The sequence below is a fragment of the Limulus polyphemus genome, unplaced genomic scaffold (genome assembly GCF_000517525.1).
Source record: "Limulus polyphemus unplaced genomic scaffold, Limulus_polyphemus-2.1.2 Scaffold410, whole genome shotgun sequence".
Taxonomy (NCBI): Eukaryota; Metazoa; Arthropoda; class Merostomata; order Xiphosura; family Limulidae; genus Limulus; species Limulus polyphemus.
Window position 1 is genome coordinate 418,446 of NW_013666020.1, and position 16,895 is coordinate 435,340.

The following is a 16,895-nucleotide window of genomic DNA, read 5'->3' on the forward strand; positions in this document are numbered from 1 at the left end:
AGAGGGTTGCTATGTCGTTTGTACATGGTTCTGTTGTTTATTTCATGTATGAAAAACAATTGTACACTCTCTCCAAGAGTCAGGATATTACATTGTCGTAAAACATGATCCACAAGGTGAATTTACCTGTATTTCATGGCTAATACAAACATTTTCATACCGAAGTAAGGTTTAATATTGTTTTAATACCAATTAAAGATGTATAATGGTTTCTCAGACTATGATAATTAATAGAATTACTCACGTGTTTGCTGCCAAAACAGTTTATTTAATGTCTAATAATGATACGAAAATCGATACAAGATAGGTTACTTACAATAATGACATTGAAAACATATCCTATTAATTTGTTGCTTTTTTTTTTCTCACAATTGTCAGATAACTAGAAAAAGGGGACAGAAATTAAGATTCAAATATCTTACTACATCATATAAAAATAAGCAGAAACAGCTTATCCTCTCTCAAAATACAACTCTTAGATCCACATGACAACAGAAGCTTTAACATGTTTTACATATTTCCATGCTCATTCCTATAATTAATTACTTCTTCATACTTATTAAACAACAGGTAATTTTGTTACTCTAGGCTACAGATTTCAGACAAGGACGAAAAACACTGAAAGAGGAAAATTAGACTAGCACTTTCGTGAACGAGGAGAATTTCCAGGGGTTGAAACTTATCTTTACTACACACATTAGATTTTGCATATACAACCACTTTCTTATGTACATGCTTACTGATCTGTATACCCAAAGTTTTCCTAACTTAATAACACACACATAAATACAAGATAAAGAAATCACAGTTATAAGTTACAATCCTCTAGTAAAGTTTTTAATCGTGCCATGAGTAAAAAAATACATGGAATGGCAGAATTAGCAAGTTTTGTGCTTGTGAAGAATACAAAAAAAAAAAAGATTCAAAAGAAAATCAATACACTTTAAAAAGGTAATTAAATTAATTTGATTAATTTGAGATTAGGAAAGCTTAAAAAAAGTTTGTAAGGTGTCAATCGTATGTTTTTATTTTCACTAAATCGGAAGACAATTTTATCTCAGCATATCACAAATTTTCAAGATAACTGAGAAGTAGCATCTTGCCACCTAGTAGTCCTTAAGAACTTCAGTCAACACACACAGTAGATTTATTCCTTGTTATAGTGGTCAAAGGCAAGGCTGTAGATAGTTTAATTTAACTCTAAGGTTCCTCCATATTGTTAATAAGACACTATTCTACGCTCAGACAAGTTTGTTAACTTATAATTCTAGATAAGGCACGACGACATGAGTCAATGCATAGATTCTTTACTCTCTTGTCAACGAATCACAAACGCTAAGTTGAACAGTGGTCAAGCTTAAATGCTTGACGACTGGACAATACAACCAAATGAAACATACGCCAGTAAATAACATCAGACCTAACGTTAATTCACAAACAATGAAAGACACCATAAACGACTGGTTAAACTCTGAAGTTGCCAGTTTTTGTGGTGATAAAAATTAAATACCTCCGCAGCAAATTTGTTTAGTGAAATATATCATACAAAAACAAAAATGCATAAAAAATTTAAAGCACTAAATTACGAATTTATATCAACAATTACGGCATAAATACCATCTCAGTTCTCGACACTATCATGTCAGCATTCCTCTCTATATATATATATACACAAAGCAAATCTTTTTATCAACTAAGTTATATAACAATCACGTGAGCAGGGATACATGAACCACATGTTCTTTCTAAGGCACCCTTCTCATTTTTTGTATAATACATCTTTCCAGGTATTTATGATGACTGTCAATAATTATATCTGGATTATATAATAAACAATGTTGTAATACATCACCTTCAAGCCAGCTAAACAAAGTTAGAACATTTCTTTTCAAATAACATTATCATATAACCTGCTTTTCTCTCTCTGGTTTTGCCATAAGATAAACTCAATGGAATCTACCACTAACACACCCTTGTGCTGTCAAATTACACCCTACACCCCTTCATCACGTATTAAAAGATGACAAAAAAACAAACAAAATCCAATACATGTCTTTACTGATTCTCTCTTCCCCAGTTTTGGGTAAAAGAAAAATCACAATATATATATATATATATATAATATAATAATATTTTGCCTTTTGTTTTGCTGTATACCATTAACATGTGTCTTCGTTTTCCCTTCTTCTTATAAAATTACTAGTAACATTATATATACTTTTCTAATTCTTTTGAATAAGAGACATTATGGGACATAATTAACCCTCTATTCACACTAACATTATGGGACATAATTAACCCTCTATTCACACTGTAACATTATGGGACATAATTAACCCTCTATTCACACTGTAACATTATGGGACATAATTAACCCTCTATTCACACTGTAACATCCATGTAACAAATCTTTGTTGTTTAATGTATATTCAAATGCTTCAATTCTGTAGTTGAATGATTTTACTTCCACGTAACAGTCTATTACAAACCATGGAATTATTTTTGTTGGTTCCTTAATCAAATAATGTTACTGCTAGATAATGTACCACTTTTATAATTTACCAAAATATATTTCACAAAAACATATTTTTGGTGTAATATAGATCACAAAGAAAACTTTTTCCCATCATATTTTCTTAATGCATACAATAGAGGGTTAAAGATTAGGAATTTAGAAGCTTAGAAATTGTCCTATTTCACCTAATGTATATGATAGCATTTCGAAAGTTATTTGCTTTTTCCCGTCATTTCTCCCTTAGACCATTAACCCCAATAAAGTTTGTTTCATTATTTTATCACACAATATCTGTACAAAGATTATCACTCATTTAAAACACCCTTTTTTCAAAGTTAAATATTGATTAGTATTCTCTTACAGTGAATTGAGGGTGTACTGTATTTAAAACTAACTTATTCTTTCCATCTAACCATCAGTCACTGTATATTCCTATTAAGTCTGCCTTAGTATTTATAAGCCAAATCATTTTCTTATCTTAAGGTTTGTTATAATAATTTACAAAAAGTTATTATAAAAACAACATGTTTTATTACAATAGCATGTATGTTAAAGATCTTATAATAAACTACTGCTTCCTTCTATAAACACTAAGGGATATATACTTTATTTCATAGATCTTGGGGTTTCAATAGTAACATCCTGTGCTATTCCATGTATATTAATATTCTTGGAATAAATCCAATTTAATTATACTGAATTTGTGAATCTTATTTTGAAATTCTATTACATCTTAAAGATTTTAAGGCTCTTCAATGACATCCTATTTCATACCATGATTCTAAGGACTTATGCAGCAATATATCATTTCACTGTATTTATTTTTAAAATCTTATTATAATGTCCTATTTCACTTCACGGATCATAAACTTCTTAGAATAATATTCCATTTCTTTCCATAGACCTTGAATTCCAATAATAACAGCATTTTATCCTACTAACCATAGGACATATTACAGCATTATCTTTCATTCCATAGATTTTTGTAATAGCTTTTTAGATCCTGTGGATAATAAGATTCCTGCAGTTAACACCACATTACATTCTTTGGATCTTGGTATTCCTAATATTATTTTTCATTCCATGGATTTAAATTTCTTACTTTGAGGTTTCTGTACAAACATTCAGTTTATCACAAATAGAAAACAAAAACAACAGTATTTGTGATTTATATGAATATGACCCATTTAACCCACGTATTAAGTCTGTGTGAACATTTAACATAGGCTTAGAGTCCACATTTTATTTGTTTAAACTTATAAAATAATAAAACCTTATGAATCAAAAACTATTCAGACTTATGAAACAAAATCCAACATATTTAGCCCAGTTTTATATCTACCAAACATTTATAGTGTAAAAACGTTTAACAGAGAATCCATGATTTGTTCTCGTATCTGGCCAATATTTTGTTCCTAACTAAAATAAATACTGTCTTTCAGTCAACTTCATGACTTGCTCCTTATTACTTTTTCAATAACTTGTATTGAAAATCTGCTTATATTATACCTGCACTGAATTGTCTGACCATATTACACAAGATCAATTGAACAATTCCCTCAAGCACTGTGGACTATCTTCAACCAGAAAAGCTATACCTTTCGAACCAGTACATGGTTAAATCTTTTAATGTTCCCAAGATAAACTATTGTGCTTGTTAATCCTGTGTTTAATATGAGAGCATAGATTAAGCTTAGGATGTAGATCACTAGTACTGTCTTAACACAAAAAAACACAACTAATAAGTTTTGCCAAAAAAAAGAAGCAAAAATATAAATTAATAATTGTATTTTCTAAATTTCTCATTTCTTTCAGAATTTGAAAGGGATTCTTTCTCCAAAGAGACTAAACATCCTACAGATATGAGTGAACTGCACTAGAAGATGATATGTATATAAGACAGCATTTACTCTCAGACTACCTCAGGCATTAATCCAAAGAAAACCGATGCTGGAGAGAGTTTTGTCACCAAAAATTCTTGCTCTAACAATTTTCTTTAATCACTAATCAGTCAATTGGAGCAGGTGTGTGTGTGTGTATAAAAATGCATGTCCTTATCGTTATATTTCAACATCAGATCTGTCCTATAGGTGGAAATTAATTATTTGGATTAGTGTTTTTTAATTTGTTATGACAAGAGTCCACCGAGTCATCATAAAACCAAAAGAGTTATACATATAATTAGTTTTTTGCTGTGGTTTCATCCCTTTAAATTACCATAAACTCTGCAATGTTATTAATAGAACAACAACTTTACTTTATTTTCAACAACTTATGTTTCATAAAATCACTATGAATGCTAAAAAAAAATATGGATACAACTATTCTACTTTAACAACTGATATCTCAGCATAAGTCATCTTAAAATGCTGATGAGTTACTGTTGTAATAATTGTTTTTAACTTGTATTTCACAAGTAACATCCCGTGACATCATCTTAAAATGGTGGGACTTATAGCTACTGTAATTGTACCACCTTTCTCTTTAACAATTTACATTTCAATAAAACAATTTAAACACTGATAAGCTGCAGATAAAATATGATTCTCCTTTGTCATTTGCTGTTGTAGGTCTTAAGTAAACTGTTTATAGTTAAACATATAACAGGAGATTAATTAGCTTTGGGGTCTAAAAGAGTATAAAAGTAGTAGATATCACTTGTACTGTAGATATCCAAGATAGGCTAATGTTAGCACTCTGGTAACATTACACAGGTAGATCTCCATAAATAAAGTAATATTAATAAAGATCTTATGTTAGCCTGAATTCTACCGCCAAAGATGACTCCATGGCTAAACAAGAAATGACATGAATGTCATTAATGATCCTTCTAACTTTTTTATGACTTGACTCAAATATTTTATTTCATACTCCCCAAATATACCAGTTATTGACTTTCCCACACAATCATAAATATCAAGTATAAATCAATCTAAGAACACAAGTATTGGTAGTGATGCACTCAATATTTTGCAACAATTGCATCATGAATAGTTAAAAGATATAGACATAAAAATAGAAAATGGCACTTGAAATATTATAAAAAAAATAAAAAATACAGACAAGAAGTGAATACAAAACAAATCAGCTGTAGTTCTCTCTGTAAAGAATTTAAACTCAAGGGAAAACTGGACTTTTTATGAATCTCTATTTTCTTTTATGGAAAGTTTCGTTTTCATGTAATAACTCACAAAAACTATTTCAGGCAAGGCAAGATACATTTTGTTTGCATTAAGTCATTCAAAATAAAAATACGGTCCTGCAAGACTCGATCACACTTAATAAAATGTATAACACTGCCTCAACCTTTCTTCTAAATGGCACATGTTTTAGTGGCCTTTGTCCTCAAAGAGGAGTCAGAAATTGTAGTGTAACCATGAATGCCAAACTACAGATAACAGCAGTGATATTACAGAAAACTCTTCCAGAAGCACTACCTTCGTCTTTTGTCTTGGGAACTTCTGTGGTACCACTACCTTTATTAGAGAAATGAAGATCTGGTTCTTTTTCCGTAGCTAGAAGAAAAGAAATATTATTAATCCTCACTGTTAATACCTTGTCACTAATTGCAATGATTTGATTAAACTAAGTAAAACACGTAAAATTAGATCTATATTTGACCTACTCATGAACTATTGAATAATGAATTAAACTTCAGAACCTATATAATCCTAATTTTTCACATAGTAAAAATATTTTTACAAAATATAAAAGTAAATTATTTCAGGTGCAGAAAATATATTAATTTCAGCATATTAAACAGTATATGTTAATAAATGTATACTGACACTTGCATACAGACTAAATGTTAGGCAACATGTTGGTTAATATATATAAAATAAGCAAGCAGATAAAAAGTTCTTCGACTGTGGTCACACACAAGCGATAACAAGCTCAAAATCACATGAATGTTTAACGTCTCTTACAACATATAACAGTTTCTAAAAGCTTACACAAGCTTATATAGTAAATGTTTGGTAACAGATAGCGCTACTAACATTTATGCCTAAATAACTGCTACGAAAAAATATGAATTCTCATCTATTGTACGGCATTTTTTATTTAACTACTTAAATGATACTGTAACGTTTATTAACGTAACGTAATTAGTTTATAATTATTATTATTACTATATAATACACCTGTTCTCTTTAATAAGAGGTGGTTGAGGGTGTGTTTGTCTGTTATTTTAAAATGATGTTCTTTCGAAATAAATCCTAGAAAAAAAACATTTAAAATATTTATGACGCTGAGTTTGTCGTACCACGTTTTAGTAAGTGGTAGTTTAATATTTCCAATACCCCCAAATAACATTTTACAAAAGTAATGAATTTGCCTGTAAATATTACAACAAAAACGTCATACATTGTAGATTACCAAGGAATACTGATAGGAAAGGAAGTAACATTACCAAAAAACCCCCAATATCGACTAAGATATACAAGCAACTATATAAACACAAAAGCTAATAGCAACAAAATTTAGGTTGGCTTTAGGGTTGTGCAAATGTTACAGCACAGTGGCGCCACCATTTGGGAGAACTCGTCTGATGAGGCCATTTATGTAAATGAGGTATGGTGTTGGAAATGTAATGCCCCCTTAGTACATTTCTTGGCTCAAACTTTTCCCTTCTTCTCTGACTTACTTTAAAAAGGCTTTAGCCATTCTAACTTCCTACTTGATTATACATGAACCATTTTAGGATAATAATTCGTTTATTTAATAAATGGGTCGAGCGTGGCCTAGTAGTTAACGTGTCGGACTGCTTATCAAAGGGCCTGGGGTTCGAGAGGAGATGCTGATAAACATGGTTCGTATTTTCAGCTGTAAACGAGTTATAAAAGTGATAGTCAATTCCATTATTAGCTTCAAAGAGCCGGACAAGCCCTTATGGTCAGTAGTTCAAAATTAGGGATGACTATACCTGATTCCTAGGGACTCTGACCTGGCCTTTTAACTCATCTTCACATAAAGTGCCCGTTCAGGTTGAAAATTAAAATTGTTTATAGTACAATTCAATCACAATCATTGAATGTGAGCCGCCCCTTTCACTATTTTGAGCTGAAGCACAGGAACCATTCGTTCGATGCAAAGGTACCCAAGCTACGTGTGGCAATACACGTCAATTCCACTTGGCGTCGGCTTCACGTATTTCACTACCGACCTCCTTACTCAGTTGAACACCATTCGCAGCATTAAGATGGAAAACTTTAAGTGGTGCCAAATTCGAGCCGGTTTTCCGGATTCCTATACATTTAAAAACGATCTTTAGGAGTCTACCCAAGTTCCTTTCCCGAATTCCACCAAATATTTTCCAGCTCCTCACAACAACTTGTGACGCCAGACAGAAACAGGAACAGTTTTGTTTTATATATCTAATAATTATAAATAGTACGATTTCTGCCGTTTGCGTATTAAGTGAAAAGTTATATGTTTTACAAGGTGTTTTAGTAAATTTGTGTTATTTTGTTATATCTATGGCATTCTAAATAAATGTAGTTTAATTTTTGTTGAAACAATAAATAACTATTATTAGTTTAATTGAAGGCACCAAATTAAAGTACTATGATTAGCATGAAATTTAAAATACTAATTATTTAGGCTTAGCGTTCTGATATCGTAGCGCTATTTAAATCTAATGAATATTTAGTCACTAACTTTACCAATTAACGTAGTAATTGGTTATACATTCTCTATTGGAAGATCTTTCTTTTTCTTAATGACAATAACAGGCACCTGTGAAACTCGACATTCTATGCGCTTTTAACAATATAATTAGGTATATCTATAAATGTCATAAACCAACAAAAATACCATATGTATAGTGGTTAAAAGTAACAACTACTTTACTACACAACAAACAACGACTCCCAACAGAATACAAAGCTTGTTTGTCTATATTAGCATAAAGCTCCACAATGAGCTATTTTCGCTGTCTGCCGCGGGGATCAGTCTCCGAATTTTAGCATTATAAGCCGTGAAGATTACTATCGAGGCTTCAAAGGACTACAATACTTAACCCATTGTAATATATTTTAACATTCTGTGGCTAGCGATCAACAACTTGAAATGTATACACCATCAAAAATTCACCCGAACAATTATTAAGTTGTTTTTTTTTTCATTATGATCACATGTAGGTAATGCATTTTAAAAGCTTACACTGATGTAGTTTCTTATATTGTTATTCACGATTATCAGTGTGGCTTGATGACAATTATGATGTTACCATTAATTGCACAAATAAAATGTAGAGGATTTCAAACACTAAAAAAATGTATAACAACCGATTATTTTATAGTAAATATTTTAGCATAGCTCATAATATACACCTACCGAAACCAACTTTAATTAAGACTTCTAATTAGACAAATAATCTAAGTTAAACAGCTGGATTCATTTTTCAGTCCGTATATGTGTATGCGAAATTCTATTTATCAAAGTCTAACAGAAAGCAGCCATAATGAAATTTCTAGGTTACTTGACATAGCTGAAAAAAACTGAGTTGATGAAAATTAACGTCAATGATAAGGTTAATAGTGGATCATATTTTTATTTAATTAGTGAACTTTTATCAATAGTTGTTATCTTCAAGATGTATCTAAAAATACAAAATAAACTTGTGCTAGAAAACATGAGTTCCATTTCCAAGAGTATTACATTAATACCCTATCAAAGTTCTGAAAGTTTTGAACCCATCTAAAATATGAGATCATCCTCACACCTATGTGTATAATAATTATTAGTATTATCGGCATTGCATGTAATACCCAATTCAATATGGGTTTACGTTGTTTGAAAGAATATTTCAGTCCTCTTCATTCTGCTTCGATGAACAATGCTGAAGTAAAATAGTGTTCTAAGGCATTATGCAATATTCGGCACAATAAAATTTAAGTAACTTGCTGTCAAAATAGTAGTGAAGCCTGCTTCCTGTGTAATGCTGCAAATATACGCTAATACTTCTTCTGCACTAAACAAATTAAGAAAACAATAATGATTCCCACTTACTACGCTATAAACAAATCGCTAATAATGACACTTCCCGTGTATAAATCAAGCTGCAAATATAGGAATGAAGCCTATTCTTCAGTGTAAAATTACAAAGATGACAATGAAACCAAGTTCTTACGTACTGAACAAGTTACAAAGTTAGTTGAAGCTTACTTCTTGCGTGCTAATAAAATGTACAAATAATATTACAGAATACTACTTCTTACGCTAATAGGTTTTACAAAGATAGTAATATTATATTCTGTATACCGGCTTTAGTGTATTTGTAACTTTCTAGCGAGATAATGAAGTGTAATGTTAACCATAGAATTGTCGGTGGGGCCCATATGGTTTGTAAGACTAGAGGGAAGGCAGCTAGTCATCACCACCTACCGCCAACTCTTGGGCTACTCTTTTACCAACGAATAGTGGGATTAACCGTCACATTATAATGCCCCCACGGCTGAAAGGGCGTGCATGTTTGGTGTGACGGGGATTCGAACCCGCGACCCTCAGGCCCATATGGATCCAATTAGTTTTTTTAAACACATTTCATACAAAACTATTTGTGCATCAATTTGCTTCTGAATCCAGGACGTTGTTGGGTATAGGATCCCTAATGACAAACACACACAAACCGTCAATATTGTATTTTTAATCCCATTAATTACTGCTGCTGTTGCTTCTATATTTACATAGAAAACGCACGAATTCACCCAATTTTTTGGTCAATTTTTTTTACACTAAGCGTTGTAAGAATAATATATATATATATATATAATTTCTCGGTATCATACAATGTGTGAACCTCATTGGTAGTGAGCGATAAACAAACATCATCTAAATAAGACGGTAATTTGAGGGTAGGTATATTTCGCAAAATTTAAGACTATCTAGATAGTCACAAAAGTTTACTTGTCACAAAATAAAATATAATAATGAGCAGAAGAACAAAATTTTTAAATCTAAAGGTAAAGCCAATGTCACCAATCCAAAGTTTAGTGGCTTAAAATCTAATTGTCCAGTAAAACTAGATTAAGACAGAGAAAACACAATTAATGAATGTCGCCAGCTGATAAAACTATTTGCCTCTATACACAAGACTTCTATGGTTATATAGATATGTATGTATAAGCATAATAACAATTTATTTTATTTTTTTAAATTCTCACAACGCAAATATCGTCTCAGCAATAAATTGATAGCATTAGGATTTAGCGTTAACAAGGACGGCGAAACAAGATTAGTAAGGAAGAAAGACAGGACGACGAGAGTGCATAAGCTCCGAAATCCAGGCGACAGAAAAGGACGGCCAGTTCTTCCGTGTACATGAAACCAAACATACCCCCAGTGTCTTCTATCGTAGAAGAGGGAGGAGTTGTGATATCGGGGCTGCCGTCACCGCTGCCTGACCCATAATCTAACGTACCCCATATGTCACCACTTCCCGAACCGTTCGTCTCATAATAGTCATAGTAGTCCTCATCGTCGACGATAGTATTATAATAGAAACCGCTGCCACTACCAGCTTCCTGGATGAACAAGGAGTCGGATTCTGGGACGGAGTCCACCTTACTGTCCAGTAACTAAACAGAAAGAAAGAAAAAAAAAGATATACGTTTCCTTCTCCTACTATCTTCTTGAACTTAACCATCTTATGGTTACTATGAGCAACGTACGGGCACAAGCAAGTTCGAAAAATAAATTATTAGTTAAATATTGATCACGTGACTCGTCATATCAATTACAACAGAAAGATCGGATTTTGGTCTACCATTCAAAAGGTTTACTTTGTCTCTAACTTAACGCATTACTACTTTTTACCTCTCTCATTTGCACATCAACTTAACAAACTGTCACCCTTCACCATCTTTCATATGCACATCAACTTAACAAACTGTCACTCTTCACCATCTTTCATTTGCACATCAACTTAACAAACTGTCACTCTTCACCATCTTTCATTTGCACATCAACTTAACAAATTGTCGCTCTTACCTCTCATATGCACACAAACTTAACAAATTGTCATTCTTCACCATCTTTCATATGCACACAAACATAACAAATTGTCACTCTTCACCATTTTTCATATGCACACAAACATAACAAATTGTCACTCTTCACCATCTTTCATGTGCACACAAACTTAACAAATTGTCACCCTTGCCTCTCTCATATGCACACAAACTTAACAAATTGTCACCCTTACCTCTTTCATATGCACACAAACTTAACAAATTGTCACTCTTCATCGTCTTTCATATGCACACAAACTTAACAAATTGTCACCCTTACCTCTCTCATATGCACTAGTTTGTCCACCAGAGAGGTGACCACTACTTCTTCTGTTCCAGCTAGAGTAATTTCTGGATTGTACTTCTGTGCTGCGACACCAATTCCAGCTATTGTTTTCTTATACCTGAAAATAATGTATAAAAAACGAATTAATATAACTGCACCACTGATTCAACACACACACATAATATACACGGATGAAAGTTTTAAAGATCTAAAAGTAAATATAAACACTATGTCAGCAAAGTTTAAAATATTGCTCAATGAGAAATCATCAATTGAAAAAAAAAGTTTATGATAATCTACATTCCTTCTTTTAAGTTGTTCCCGAAATACTGCTGTTTTTATATCCTAAAATAAACAGAAATGTTCTGCTTCTTTTCACTCTTATAATATTTAGTCTGTTAACATAACAAATATTTATGGTAGATGGAGCCACTGTATCCCACATGATGTTTAAGTGGTATATACAGTATTTTACAAAACAGCTAAAATGTAAAATAAGCCATTTTGAGTGTTGTAGGGGTACACTACGAACATCAATTATCTACTGTATTTATGATTTATGAATTATTTAAATGTGTTGAGCGATTATTATAACTTTTTACTCTTTACCTTGATGTGCGACTTTTAATTTGAGATTTTCGAATAATAAGTGATATATTCTAATATTTTAATCCTTGTTGTAGGATCTATCAAGAAATTTTAAGATGGGTCAAGATGATGTATCAATGTAACAAAAATAATTTTACTCTGTTGTTATATTTCCTTCGTGGAAGGACATGTATCATTTCCAGAATAAGACCATCTTAAAAAAAGAAAAGAAAAAATCTGCTAACAAGATGTGGAATATATTATCTTTCAAAAGAAAACTTGACTGACAATGAATAAACAAACACGTGCTAAAATAGTACAAGAACTACCACAGGTGTTGTAGGGTTTGGAGCGCGTTTGTTTTCTCTGCACTTACAGTAGTATACACACACAAGAAGACAGAAATTAATCATGTCGACGACAAACACCCCGTCTAGAGGAATTTCACAAAATAACCGTCACGAAGACGAACATTTCCAACTAAGATAAACATAGTTTAATCACGCCCAGGGCATTCACTTAACTCTGAAGAAAACTTGTGAATGTTATAAGGTAAGTTTACATGGCTAAAGAAAAAAAAAAGTTACCTTCTCACTCCTTTTGTGAAAGATTGGCTTAGGCTTGTTGATTGTTCAACGAAAAATATGTCGCATTAAACCGAATTTTCCTAAACTTTACAAAAAGCAATGCAAGTAGAACCCAAGAGAACTTGGTTTTAGTTTCATGTAAAGCTACACAGAGCGTTGGTTATCTGCGGTCGCCGTCCCTAATTTTGAATTAACAGACTAGAGAAAAGGCAGCTGATCAACAGCACCACCGCCATCACTTGGAATATTATTGTCTGGTCGAATAGAAGAGTTTCACCGTCACGACCCCAATGTGTGGAGTACGTTTTTGCGACAACGGGACGCGAATCAGACTTCAGGATCAGGCTAACGACTGGGCCACGCCCAGCCTGATGTGATCATATAGCTCAGTAAGCAATATCTATACCTTACTGAGCTTATATTATATTAATCAATTTATTAATCTACAAAATCTTCTATGTGTTGATATACAGACCCGTTTAGCCTAATTCACAGAAACATTATTTTTAACCTACAGTGCTTTTAGTGTGATGACCAGTAGGGCCTTTAATCCGTAATTCCAAAGCTTTAGCCTGTTAACCCACAGAGCCTTTAATTTGTAACTAATTCCATAGTTTTAGTCTATTGACCAACAGAACCTAATCTGTTGAGCTACAGAGCATTTAATGCGCTAACCTAGAAAGCCTTTTCTCTGTTGACCTACAAGACTTTTAGTAGTCTTCTGATCTACAAAATATTGTATATATTTCTAATGAGCCTTAGGTCTGTTAATCTGCAATCCTTGCATAAAATCACAAGGATAAAACATTTAAATATTTAAGAAATTAGTTTCAGTTAACAGATATTTGCACAGAAACTGAGAAAAATATTCTGCTCTTTTTCTTAGTATTAGTTTAATCGTATCGTATTAGCAAATACACTCATATTGATCGTAAAGTCATAAACTTCATTTTGTCACAAGCATATTTTCCATAACTTTTAGGTAAGAATAGAAACCTTTCTTTTGAATGAACATATTACTTTATCAAACTTACTACTGATTAGATAACATTACAACAATATTACTCACGACTGTACGTTACTATAGTAGCAAATAATTACATTTAATTTTATCAAGAAAAAACAAGTTTGCTCCACTGGTATATTTATTGTCTCAATATTTATTTCAAATTTAATTTGTTACAAATCTTAGATCTGTGTGTGTGTGTGACAAGTTTCCATGGTAACCTCACACAAGTAAACACAGTTATCCAGAAAACAGAATAACCCAGTTTGTAATTACACGTACGCGACGCGATAAGAACATTTACCTTTGAACAGACTTTGTTCTTACGTACACTATTTGTTCGTTAGTTTCTGAATTTCGCACAAAGCTACACGAAGGTTATCTCCGCATTGTCATTCGTAATTTTGAACTAATAGGCTATAGGGAAGGCAGCCAGTAAAGATTACCTCACTGTCAACTTTGGGGCTTCTCTTTCGAATCGAATCATAGATGTGACCGTCACTGTAATAGTGCATCCACAACTCCAAATCGTGAGGCACATTTTTGCGGTAACGGATCGCAAATCTTAAATCCCTACGCTATATGACTGGTGAAAATTATGTTCGTTGAACAAAAAAGCACCAAACCCAGAAGATAATTATGAAGTTCAATTTAGAAAAGGCTATGATAAGACAAGTTTGGCTAAACTATTTCCGCTTCAATAAGGATGGCCCGGTGTGGCCAGGTGGTTAGGGCGCTCGCATCGCACTCTGAGGGTCGCGGGTTCGATTCCCCATCCCACCAAACAAGCTCGCCCTTTCAACGGGCGGGCGGTGGGGGAGGCGTTATAATGTGACGATTCGTTGGTAAAAGAGTAGCCCAAGAGTTGGCGGTTAATGGTGATGTCTACCTGCCTTTCCTCTAATCTTTCACTGCTAAATTAGGGACGGCTAGCGCAAATAGCCCTCGTGTAGCTTTGCGCGAAATTGAAACCAATCAATAAGGGTTCTGAATATATTTATTGGCACATTCCTCAAAATTGCTAGGTGAAATCGAACCACATTTCACAATGATATCTGAGGTTTAACTGGACCACAGAGAAAAATGGATAACCTACGTTAATTTTAACGATTTTGAAAATAATCGGAACTTTCCGACTGAAAATACAACACGATGTTTTAGGTTTTAGTTATTCAGTTCAAAATATCAAAGATTAAAATATAAAAGAAAGTTTACACATTCACGAAATCAGACTTAGGCCAACCTACTGTTAACGCAGTTTTCATAAACCTAGTTCAAGCTACTGTAAACGCAAAATTTCACGATCCTAGACAAAGCTAGAGTTAAACAGCTTTCCCGAACTTGACCAAACTTCTGTTAACTCAGCTTTCACGGGCCTAGATTAATCTACTGTTAACGCAGTTTTCCCGAATCTAGACCAACCCACTATTACTGTAGCTTTTACGAACCTAGATCAAGCTACTGTTAACGTAGCTTTCACGAGCTTAGACCACGCGGTCATAATAATCGTATAACTGTTCTAAGTGTTTTACAGGCCACCGTACGGTGTGCATTTAAAAGACGATTTAAAGAGTGACAAATACAAGTTTTCAGAGAAGTTGGAGCAGTGTAAATGTGATATAGTATGTGATGATGCATGATAGCGTTTAATATGAACTCTAGAGTTAGTTACAATGACAGAAAAGCCAAATTACACACACACACACATATACATATATACATAAAAACTGATTCTGGTATCTTTTTGTTGTTGTTGTTATACGATTTCTCTTCACTAAAGGCTGTCTTCTTCTCTTCAAAAAATATTTAAATAATTGTACATATTTCTAAAAGCAAATGTACCCTGAGGAAGATCGTGTTACAATTCTTGAAACCCTGTGTATATTAATCACACGAAGGACAACAAAGAACAATCTATGACTCAATTAAGAACAGTGTGCAAACTATACGAGGCCTCGCACCTCATCTGGGGACATATGTGGGACCTTGGCTCGGCCGTTGCTCTGTCTGAGCACGTGCGTCGTCTACTTTCTCTAAAAAGTTCACTGGTAAAATACCCTTTTTCCTGGGGCACTTTGGAACATCGAATACATAAGTAAACGTGTCTGCACACCATCGACCACGCACGTTTTATTTATCAGGTTCTGCGTACGTGTAAAGTAAGTACGTAGTTGTTGAGTTACGAGAGCTTTTATTAATCCAAATGTGAAATTATTCGACCGATAAACTCAAAGAGCTTATCCAGTCATAGGAGTAACATGCATAACTAGTGGTACATACCTATAAATATAGAAAAATAAAACTATATTGAGTGCTTTGAATATTTCTGCCTATCAATGGTCTTGTTTTGTATTGTTTTACATACTGGCGCCAGATTTCTTGTATTTTCAATTGTTTTATTAAAATGTTTGGACTTAAATTCGTATTAAGCTATGTTTTACTCAATACCGTATATAATTCTGTTTTACCAAATTTGGTCCCTATGTAGCTGTTTCACCAAAAACCTTTCCGATTCGAATCCTCATATGGTCATGGTTATAAGGTTTTCCGAGTCATATCCCAATATAGTCATGTTACTAAAGTTTTCCAACTCATATCCCCATACAGTCATTTACAATCCATATCCTTATATAGGCATTTTTTACTATGGTTTTCCAACTCGTATCCCCATATAATTATATTTACTAAGGTTGCCCCCCAGTGACACAGCGATATGTCTGCGGTCTTACAACGCTAGAATCCGGGTTTCGATACCCGTAGTGGGCAGAGCACAGATAGCCCACTGTGTAGCTTTGTGCTTAATTACAAACAAACTTGCTAAGGTTTTCCAACTCAAACCTACAAAAAATCACGTTTTATCAAATATTTCCGAATCGAATTGTCATCGATGTATTAGGTCGTC

The 16,895-nt window shown here is 33.1% G+C and overlaps 1 protein-coding gene across 2 annotated transcripts in view; it reads right to left on the minus strand.

Moving 5' to 3' along the window:
- Positions 1 to 247: 247 nt before the first annotated feature.
- LOC106458058 (glypican-5-like) overlaps positions 248 to 16,895 on the minus strand; it is a 111,850-nt gene continuing 95,202 nt past the window's right edge. Inside the window, exons 5-7 of one of the 2 annotated variants that reach the window (XM_022384188.1) lie at positions 11,807 to 11,930; positions 10,938 to 11,094; positions 248 to 6,030 (exon numbers count right to left, since the gene is read on the minus strand). In XM_022384188.1, coding sequence (XP_022239896.1) covers positions 5,861 to 6,030; positions 10,938 to 11,094; positions 11,807 to 11,930 — 451 coding nt within the window. In that variant the 3' untranslated portion in view covers positions 248 to 5,860. Of the gene's footprint in view, positions 6,031 to 10,853; positions 11,095 to 11,806; positions 11,931 to 16,895 lie in introns of both variants that reach the window. The other variant, XM_013917513.2, reaches the window with a different exon arrangement.